Below are 11,094 nucleotides of genomic sequence, written 5' to 3' on the forward strand. Positions count from 1 at the left end.
TATATGCTAATCTCGAGCACCGGGTGCCTTCCTTTGTTGCGTTCCTTCTTCCATTGCTAAAAGCTTCAAGTTACTATGAGGTCGTAATATACCTCCGTTGCCAACACTGAGCATTCCGCATATTTAGTGATCGAAATCTGCCCCGGAACTCGAGCAGCGTACCCTGCTCCTAAAACGGAGTGCGCTAGAGGGCTGCTTACTCCCTTTTTTACGCATTTTAAGGTAATTCACGTTTACGCTGTAAACCTGGACAAGTGCGTTAGATGCTGCGCGAAGACATCACATCGAACAAGAGTCAACCTTGAAGAACGCAAGTGACCGTAGTTAATAAAATGCAGAAAATAAAATAAAAGATGTGCGTTGCGAGAGAAAAAAAACAGTGTTCATAGCAGCATGCAGACAAGAGAGAAGGACAAGACAGAAGAAAACGTCAAGCTAAATGCTCTGCATGCGGCCGAGCGGTGCAGAGAAGGAAAGTCAAGGTAAGGGATGGTGGATGTTACTATAGTTTGCTAATGAACTTTGGAACAACATTTTGCTAACATTAATTAAACATTTAACAAAGCATATGAAGCCTTATATTTTTCCGGAAATGGCTAAGCTCAAGTTAAGGACAACGCAGCGAGCCATGGAAAGAAAAAAATTACAGGTGTAACGTTACGCGACCGAAAGACGCTACAGAGGGTCAGGGAACCAACAAGGGGTTAATGACATCCTACATTCGAAATCAAGAGGAAGAAATGGGCTTGGGCAGGGCACGTAATGCGAAGGCAAGATAACCGCTAGTCCTTAAGGGTAATGGAGTGGATTCCAAGAGAAGGCAAGCGCAGCAGGGGGCGGCAGAAGGTTAGGTGGGTGGATGAGATTAGGAAGTTTGCAGGCATATATGGTGGGCGATGCTGGAAAAGGACAGGGTTAAATGAAGGGACATGGGACAGGCCTTTGCCCTGCAGTGGGTGTAGTCAGGCTGCTGCTGCTGATGATGATGCAACTTTCATTAAAATGGCAAATTAACTCTGAAGACTGCTGTGAATCTTGCATAAATTCGATGTACACATTTCAGGGAATATGGCGCAACTATAGGGCGACACGCACAACAATACGGCAGAGCTATTAAGCAAAGCTCACGCTGGAGAAAGCTTGTACCATTGTGTCACCGGTGGGTACCTACACGGCGGCGGTGGGGATCGAACCCCGCACCTCCCGCATGAGAGGCGGATGCTCAAAGGACTAGGCCACTGCTGCGGTCGCTGTTCTCAGCGTTGCCAGTGCACAAAGTTATCCAAATGTAAGCTTGCTTCACGACTGGCGTCGTTAGCCAAGAAGACAACAGTAGAGGCATTAGTACGTGGGCAACGTATGTGGACCAGTTCCGAAGGGCCTGCTCGTCCGCGATTCACGAAAGTGTACGTATACAGTCGCGAGCAACCTGAGAGGGAACAAATTTTTTTGTTCACAAAAATGAGATTTTTTTGCTTATTTCTCCAAATAATTTGAGAGCGCTTTTTTTGGATATTATACGCCAAGAGGAAAACTAGATAGAAAGTTTAAAAAGCTGTGCTTGTCCCGAATAATTAGAGCAATCAATAAATGAATGCTCAAACTTTGTCACCTCTCATATTGCTCACGACTGTACCTGAGCGAAAATTCCCAACACGCTCTCGCGCACTGCCACATACCACCAGGCGTATAGAGCCCTTCGTTTTCTAGTTTTATGTTTCTCTGAATTGATGGCGGAAAAATTGGGCTGTTATTCGTGAGCCTCCTTCATACGTATTACCTGGGCAGCTTGCAGCAGTGCGCTTGTTCCGCACCTCTAAGAGATTTTATCCTCGTTGGCGTCCGCAAACAGCCGCTCTACTCAGGTATGCAGAGTATACAGCATGCTGGTGTATAGACAAGACAAACGACTGAGGTGCGTATCTCTGCGGAGTACGACATGCCTGGACCTATTGCAGCCACTGTGAAGGAGGAACGGCGATGCGCAAGCAAGGCGCGTTCCACTGTCGTTCCTGGCATCCTGGCATTTGTTTTGACGGACCACAGTGCCGACATGATAGCTTATATATACACACGCGGTAATCGAATGTTGGCCATCTAGTGTGGAACGTAGAACATCGCAAAGATTTGAAGCTCGAAGGTAGCACAGGAAGAAACAAACAGGTAGGAAACGCCAGAAGCCGCGTTTACAGAGACGGCACGCACAACTGACTGAGAAGTTTCTCGTCTGTTACAGCCTGTTTAAAATCGAATTGCCAAAAGATGCGGCACCATCCAGTTCACTCGTGAAGCAAAGTGGAAGGAAGGTAGACCTCCAGGGCCAAGCGGGACGATGGATAAGATTCGCGTCTCCTCAGGCGCAGCTCGGGGTCTGCCTGCACGTACTCCATTTGGAACTTTGTAGCGGCGCTCAAAGGAACAATGCACTGCGGCGCTCTCAGCAAAGTAGGCGGGCAGATGCGGCTCTGGGACGGCAGAAGGCGGTCCACGGCCGGGGAATCCCGAAGCAGCAGCAGCCGGCATTTGCTTCGCCCGCGAAGACCCCGGCAAAGCCGTCCGCTCCGCCAGGAAGTCCAGCGGGTCGCGCGGGCACCCATTACGCGGCTTTTCTTCTTGCCTCGCTTTGCAAAAAAGGTGGACACTGCATCAGGAGCTGGGAGGGAGGGGGGTTCGTTGATCCCGTTGCGGCGGCAGCAGCATCAGCGCGACAGCCTTTGTAAACTGCGCGCGCAGTGTAATTGCCGGGTCCCGGCGCGAGTATATGAATGGCGGTGGTCCAGAAAAGGCAGAACTGGTTTTTTCGGCGAGGAGGGTCCACCCCGTAAACGCTGCTGCGTCCGGCCACGCATCATCGGCGACCGAGAATCTCCGGCCGGACAGCAGCCGTGTCTCGCCGCGCCCACCCGGAAGGGCAGGCCCAACGAGCCGGCGGCAAACAGAGGCAGCACTGCACTGCTGGCCGCATTCAAGGCCGCGCCGCGGCGAGAGGTGTCCCCCCGCGAGAGACACGTCTGCCTTCCCCAGCTGTCCCAGTCTCGAAGCCCCGGCGAAGCGGCGAGGGAGGCACGTCTTGGAGGGTGACACCCGAGGCCGCCTCCCCGAGTCACGAGAGACACAAGAGGGGGCCGGTGACGTCTTCGCCCCCGCACGCCGGAGACAGGGTCAAGGTGCGGCCACGTCTCCGTGGCAGCTTCAAGGCCCGCTGCCCGCCGGCTGATCCGCGCAGTCGGCGATGGAGCTGCTACCGACGCTGATGCTTGTTCTGCTGCTGCTGCTTTTCGCGGCGACCGCCGGGGCACGTGAGAGGGAGGACCCGCCGCCGGCCGAGACCGGCTGTCAGCTGGGCGCCAAGCTGTTCGGCCACGGCGCCAGCGTGCCGCGCGCGGACCCCTGCGAACGGTGCCTCTGCTTCGCGGGGCAGGTGATCTGCTGGCAGGAGCGCTGCCCCAACCAGACCAGGCCCGGGTGCCGGGAGCGACGGATGCCCGGGGTCTGCTGCCCGGCCCTAGAGTGCAGTGACGCGCGTGAGTACCGCCCGGTCTGTGGATCCGGGCCCCTTTGGACAACGAACCGCGAGACTTGAGCCACGAGGTGATGGTGGTAACAAACACATTGTTCAACGAAAAGCTTTGCGCCTTCGAACTGAGACGGGCCTTTAGTCCAGGGCTCCTACGGCCTTAGCTGTTCACTGCGCCCTCTGAACCATTTGTCTTGGGTCCTCAAGGTTTCAACTGGACAGCACGGCATCCCACTGCTCAGGTTGTGGGTTTGGCATATTCGGGGCGGCCTGCGTACTTTGGCAAGCCCATGTATACGTTGATACAGTGTGGGGGGTTCCAGCATAGCGGGCATGTTCTGGGGTAGAATGCGGGGTGGGGTGTATGTGGTGTAAAAGGCTGAGACATTCCACTTACAATGCGCTAGAGTACCGCACAGCTGCACGGCCACCCAACAGATTCAGCTAACAAAGAAATTCCGTTAATCGCGAGCTTCTGAGTTTAGGCTGGTGGTGTGACGACCGGTGTGCGAATTCACAATGGATTTAAATGTCTTGTGGGAAGCTGCGCAGTTTCTTTTCCAATTAGTAAAAGGTGCTTGCGTGTCATGAGGGGTGCTGAGGTTTGTGGCCTACCGGAGCTTGTGACAAGAGCAGTAACGCTATCCAAGCAGCAGTTGGTTTACACAAGCAGTATTTTTGCATGCGCATTGTAAGAAGAGCACATCCGTGAAGGTTCGGAAGTGTCAAAGATTTTGTGAAGTCATGAATTAGCAGCAGTTTTTCCAAACGCCGACAATTGTGCGCAAGAAAGCGCTAGCCTGTGGGGGGAGCTACTTGTAAGCAACTAAAATCCTCCCAGCTCCAAGCGTCGATTTTCTCAGCCAGATTCGGGAACGATATTGACTATGTGGAGATGTCGAACTTCGAGAGGAACGTCACGTTGTGCACACAGATCCGTTCTTTAAGTTATATGTGAAACTGTATTCATACAGATGGGCCGATTGCGCGGGCTTTAAAGGAGTGAGTTTTTAAAGATCCCCAAGCGACACGATGACGTACGTGCATGTATAGGATGATAAATTGCGGCCTGCAAACCGCCTCAAGCAGCGTCCGCCATTTAAAAGCTTGCGCAATGGACTCTTTGAACAGGCCGGAGTCTTTCGGCACAAAATATGCCAACCGCCGAGTATGGACAATCGTTAGCATTACCGGTATGTGATGCTGAGGATCGAACAGCACTGAGATATTGAACCTTGTCAGCGTCAGGCGGCCGCGCGGCTCACCATATATGTAATCTTTTTCTTGCGTTGACTTCGAAAGTCACCAGTTTTTCTCGTTGCTACGCCTTTCACGTGAGTCTTGTAAATGACAAGGACAGCAGTCTATTTCTTGCTGTCAGTCAGCGAAACCTGCCTTAAAATCAACTAATCAAAGCTGGAGACCTGGACTGGGGATACCAAAGCAAGATGGACAACAGTTCCAGCCTAGAGCGACAATCACATGCAAATGACAGCCTATCGCTTGCTGTCAATCAGCGGAAGCTGCCTTAAAATCAACTAGTGAAGGCATAGGACCTGGGTTCGGCATGCCAAAGTAAGATTTTTATTTTTTTTATTTATTTAAGCATACTGTAAGCCTAGTTAGGCTCTTACAGGAGTGGGCAAAATAATGGGACAATTATACAAAACAATAGCATATCCAGTATAACATAACGGGTTAAGGGTTAAGACCTGGATTCGGCATGCCAAAGCAAGATGGACAACACAGTTCTCAGCCTAAAGCATCAGTCGCATGCAAGCGCATTTTCTGCCACCTGGGACCTGTATTTACGTTACAAAAATGGAGCGGATTAAAGAACTGGTAGTTTGGCATCCTTAAGCATTCCAGGGGCATTACAGCAAGGTAGCAAGGTCTACAAGGCCATAGCAATTTTCCCGAGGGTGTTGCGCAATGCTTAAAGCCAAATCCGCGCACAGTCTGCCATGTTCCCGACACAGGCATGCACATAACGCCTCAAGCCACCTTCCTTAGCCATTGAAGCCCGACTACAGGAGTGAAGTGGCGTGCGCGTGTAAAGCATAAAGTTTAATGAAGACGTTCAAATGTCTCCTCTCCACAGACCTCCGCTTTGAGAGACCTTGTACCGATGCCCTGTCAGTCTTACAAGGTTCGTACGGTAGTCCTGACGTACGTTCCAGACGCCTATCCGTGGGAAGTCCTTCGAACTGGTAGCGTGCAGCGGATCTAGGATCCAAGATCCTGCAGCTTAAGAGATCTGGAACACGACAAGAGCGACCCCATATATTACGTACACGGTGTGACGGCCGTTCGTGTCAGTGACGAAGTAGACTGCCCATTTTTGACCACGACTACACTATTTAGGAGTAACGCCTGCCACACGAAAGAAGCCAGTGAGAACATAAAAAGGGGAATGTTTTGACTGATAAATGGTCAGGTTTCGACGTTATCTTACGCTCAAGAACAAAGTTCGTAGCAACGTATACTTAGCGAAGACCAACTGCGTCATCATTAATTTAATTATTTATTGACTAAATTTCTCTGAACTTGCGTGAACCGTAATGGCAAGGTTTACGGTAGAGACACTATTTCTGAACTGTATTATTTGTTTTTGTTTCATTTTTCCGTGACAGTACTCGCTGCAGGTACCTTGTTTCTGCAACCAACCCGTCTAGTATTGTGCCGCCCGGAACAAGTCGTCTAGCTGAGCTATCAGTAATGGACGCATAGACGTAGGAGTATGCAGGCGAGGAGACGAGTTAACGGTTCACGTTAACGGAGCCGCGAAAATGTTCAGTACAAAGACGGAGAGAGACAGCCTCTCTCACTATCTTAGCAATTCGAACGGAACTATTAGTCAGAGTTCGAAATCTACAGGCGGGGACAACTTCAGAAAAAAATGGAAAATTGGTTTATTGAGGAAACGAAATGGCTCAGTATCTGTCTCACATCTCGGCGGACACCTGAAGAACGCTGTAAGGGAAGGGATAAAGGAGAGACTGGAAGAAGAAAGGAAGAAAGAGGTGCCGTAGTGGAGGGCTCGGGAATAATTTCGACCACCTGGGGATCCTTAACGTGCACTGACATTGCACAGCACACGGGCGCCTTATAGCGTTTCGCCGCGATCGGGTTCGAACCCGGGTACTCCGGATCAGTAGCCGAGAGCCCTAACCACTGAGCCACCGCGGCGGGTGGACAACTTCAGAACAAATCGACAGACGCCCTTCAAGGAAAGACCTCTAACCAATGGCATCAACTAATTTTCAGGTCGTTACGGTGAACCATCTCCTGAACTTATGACCTTTTGTCAAAATTAATTGGATTGGGCTGTGGGGTTCTAACGTCCCGAAGCGATTCGCTATGAGGGACGCCGTAGTGGAGGCCTCCGGGTTAATACCACACGGGGTTCTTCAACGTACGCTGATGATCGCAAATACGGCCGCCACGGGCGGGATCGAACCCGCGACCTAGGTATCAGCAGCCGAGCACCAAAGCCGCTGAGCCACAGCGGTGGGTTGATGATGATGATGATGATGAATATGGCCTCTGGCTGAATGGCACGTACCCACGGGGGGGCGGGGGCGATTGGCCAAGCGGTGGGTTTTTCTTCTATTTCCATTTCTTCTTTTTTTTTTTTTCAAAATGGCAGCACGCGCTCTTAGCGTTAGCCCGCAGCCACACCTACCTAATGGTCTCCTCATAGGCCGATATTTATCTTAACCCAGGGTGGAAGAGCAAAGCTGTCGTTGTCATTTTCTCGCAGTCTTCGTGTGGCGTGCAGGGTGCCAATCGCACGTAGCAACAACGACCGCTCTTGCGTGTTGTCTGCCGCCTCACATCTCGGCGCTGCTGTGCAGAGAGCGACGTTCGCTCCGCTCACCGGTGACCCAAACGGCTTGCATGCACTGCAGAGCGGTTGTCGTCGCCCTTTGCAGCAATTATGTGTGTTCTGCGTGAAGGACGAGATAGCGGTTCACTTGGAGAGAAATGCAGTGAGGCCTGTCATCATTTCCCCTTCCACCCTTCGGATCGTTTTGTGTGAACGTAAAAACGTGATGCATACGCGAGCCTCAATGACGTTTCGTCTGTGCTGTAGGACGCACGGAGCCTTTACGAACGCTTCATAAAGCGCATTGCCGTTTGTGTTCGTTAACGCGATAGCGTTACAGGCCCCGTTATCCATAAAGTGCGGTGGCAACGTTGTAGGCGTTGTGAGCCAAAAATCTCGAGCATGACTCTGGCAGGTGGTGCCCAGAGAGCAACCTATGAGGCAGGTGGTCCACCTAAGTCACGTGGCCTTGCGGCATCACCACAACCCGCCCACCAGATAGTGAGCAAACTGCCCACCGTGGCAGATGGCAGTTAAATTAATCGTTGGCCGCTCGGGAAGAAAAGCAACCTGGGTCGCACAAGCCTACTGGTGACAGCACCTGCCTTCGCATGCCACTGGCGCATCGCTTAACCGCCGCACCACTGGGCCAGGAGGGGTACGAGGACTGTCAGGGATCTATGGATGTAAAGTAGAGAATGGAATTCTGCGTATATGGGAATTAACCCATTACGTTATTGCTTCATGCTCTTAAGGCGGAGCTTAAAGACACTCCAAGCGTTGGTTGACTCTTCCTACCTTCGGCGTTTAGTTCAAGAAAAAAAAATGCGGGAGCCTGGACGTATAATCGATTTAAATTAGGGAAATCAGCCACACGGGACAGTAATTCGAATTTTCTAAGAATGCTCGGAACGTGTAGATGGAGTTCCCGCGGTAAAAAGACGAGTTCAGATTCCTGTTTAGTGCACCTTTAAGCGTCCCCACCAATTTTTTAGTTGCTTTTTTGCATTGTACCCAGAGTAGCGCACTAATGATAGCAAACATGAAAAACCAACTGGGCCCATTGGTACCTTTACTGCTTTTACAAATTATTTCCTAGAGGGGACGCACTTGAAGCGGGCGCTTACGCTCATGGGTAGTGGGTGGATCTCCTTCTTTATAGACGGACGCGAAAGGATACACGGCCTTCTTTTTTTTTTGGGGGGGGGGGGGTGCATTTGACGGTTAATTCACTCGCGAGTTTTATCGACTGTGGCAATTATTGTGCAATGCCTCCAGCACTACACTTCAATGATGCCTATAACAAAACAAAATGCTGCTAAACTTGACAACCGACGCTATCTGCATATCCTGTACAGTGCGATACCAGGGCACAATAAAGAACCCCAGGTGGTAGAAATTTCCGGAGCCCTTCACTACGGCGTCCCTCATAGCCTGAGTCGCTTTGGGACGTTAAACCCCCATAAAGCATATGTCCGATTGCCCGCGGGCCAACCTTGCGTCAAGCACACGTACCTTTACAAGAGGCACGTTGTCTTGGCAGTTAACTGGAAGAAGTGAATAACTGGTCCTGACACAGGCTACGATCTCATCTCTCAATCTTTTTGCAAGGAACACTGTCTTGGAAATCAGAAAGAGCGGGCAGCTATATACATCTCTGACAGTTATGAGCTCATCCACGCCCCGCACCTTTCACAAGAGACGTCTTGGGAGCTGGAAAGAGTGGGCAAGAGGTCTTTACAAGGGACACTCCGCCTTGAGAGCTGGAAGGGGTTAACTGGCTCTTACCCCCTTTCCAAGGAACTCTTCATCTTGACAGCTGGAAAGAGTGAGTAACTGGTCTTGACACAGGCCATGATATCAACCCCCGGCGGCTCCTCGGCCAACACCCCAAGAGCTAGCTGGTCGATGAACGGTACAGAACATCGGGACATATGTCGTCAATAAGGATGCCTCTTCATCGCAGACGCAGCCGAGGTGGCCGTGGCATCGCCGGCGGCCGCCGTGGCGCCCGAGCCCGCGGCCCTGCTGCTGCACCCGGCCGAGAAGCAGGGCTGCGTGCTGGGCGGACAGCGGTTCGCGCTGGGAGAGCTGGTGCCTCGCGCGTCGGGGCCCTGCATGCAGTGCCGCTGCGCCGAGGGACCCCGCCTGCTGTGCCGCTCCACGCCGTGCGGAGGCCCCGTCATGCTGGCCCCCGCCGCACCCCAGAGGCCCCCTCCGCCCACGCACACCGTGCGGCGCGTGGCGCCCACCCCGGTGCTGCAGCGCTGACCGCGTCCTCCTCCGACCCCCTGGCACCCGTTTCCCTCTACGGCGGGTGTGTGCCGACCCCGTCCCGTTTCGCGCGTAACTGAACCGGGCAACCCCCTTCCCTCCTCCCAATTCTCCTTTATCGGCCCGCACGAATGGAATCGGAAGTACCGGTCATGTTTAAAAAGCTGCCAAACACTGCATCACTGCGGAGCGCCTGGCAGCTGGCTGCAACAGAACTGCCTCAGACCTGCGCAGCATATGTCATGTTGCTTGGATACAAAGATCCCCGTCATCTATCACTGCTTGACTGTACTCGCAGGACGAAACTATCCGCTTTATTATCGTGTCCTCTTCATGCTCACACGAAACGCTCAACCCTTACAAAAAAGGTCTATAGACTTCTTGCAGACTGTACTTCCTTCCTATAGTATTCTTTTTTGTCTATTCGTGGTCTATAGGCAAAAGTCTAGAAAAAGTGCACGGCCATAAATGTGTAGATTGTCTATAGACTGTCTACGGGATTTGTATTGCCTATAGACTGTTCTCTAAGGTTTGTCTATAGAGAGTCTATAGACTGTCTAAAAAAATTTTTGTAAGGGAAATGCCTAAAAGAAAGAGGAATACTCCAATCATGCGTTAATGCTGCAAGCAGGTTGTGAAATAGCAGGGAGTGTATTTTTTGCAGGAGTGATGGAGTAAAATTAGCAGCGTGTGAATTTTTTTTTTGTCTTCTAGCTCAGTAATCTGCCGTCACCTCCATGAACTGTCGTATAGAGGACAAACTGTGCGTCAGCTGCCCCTAAAACTTTGTTATATTAGAGTTATACTGTTAATGAAAAGTTATACTCGTGGTCTTAGGTATCTAATTCGGCATGCATTGAGTTGCGAGTTGCGATATTGATCCAAAGAGAGGTCGCCTTAGCCAACAAGGCAGCTACAACTGCAATTCGTCACATCTCCCGCGTTCTTTTCAAAGGAATGATGCACACGTTATAGACTGCATCCAAACGCATTAACGTTACCTTGTTGACAATTCCGACTAGCCAGCTCGCGTCTGGCCTCACGATGAAATGTGCTCCAGCCGTATTCCGTCCTTGGCCTTATCTTAACATAAGCGTTGTTCAGTTCGCTTGACAACATGCACCAACTAGCCAGCCAAAATATGCTCTTGAAATGTATTCAGTCTTTTAACGGTGCCAATACGCCATGCATCTGCAGAAAAAAGTTGAGTCACGAAAACATGTTCCCATATTCCTTTCTCGCAGCCACAAGGATCCTTTTCCGCTCGTCTGCGCTAAGGTAGACCCCTATACGTGCGCTGCTCGAGACAAGACAAGACGACGTTAGCCGATGCGCATAAAGCGAAGTTCGGAAGAGAAGTGGCTCAAAACTTGTCTGCACGTATGTAAAGGAGTACATAGGTTGTTCTGAGGCATGCAAGCTATGCGTGAATCTATGGCTACTCGTGATAACAAGGAAATGCAGCGATTCTAGA

General features: G+C 51.3%; 1 protein-coding gene across 1 annotated transcript; it reads left to right on the forward strand.

Moving 5' to 3' along the window:
- The first annotated feature begins 3,194 nt into the window (after positions 1 to 3,194).
- On the forward strand, positions 3,195 to 9,664 carry LOC144104779 (kielin/chordin-like protein). The gene is made up of 2 exons (XM_077637958.1): positions 3,195 to 3,524; positions 9,313 to 9,664. The coding sequence occupies exons 1-2, from the start codon at positions 3,233 to 3,235 to the stop codon at positions 9,615 to 9,617; spliced, it is 597 nt and encodes a 198-aa protein (XP_077494084.1). The 5' UTR covers positions 3,195 to 3,232; the 3' UTR covers positions 9,618 to 9,664.
- The last annotated feature ends 1,430 nt before the right edge of the window (positions 9,665 to 11,094 follow it).

The sequence above is a fragment of the Amblyomma americanum genome, chromosome 9 (genome assembly GCF_052857255.1).
Source record: "Amblyomma americanum isolate KBUSLIRL-KWMA chromosome 9, ASM5285725v1, whole genome shotgun sequence".
In the NCBI taxonomy this organism is placed as follows: Eukaryota; Metazoa; Arthropoda; class Arachnida; order Ixodida; family Ixodidae; genus Amblyomma; species Amblyomma americanum.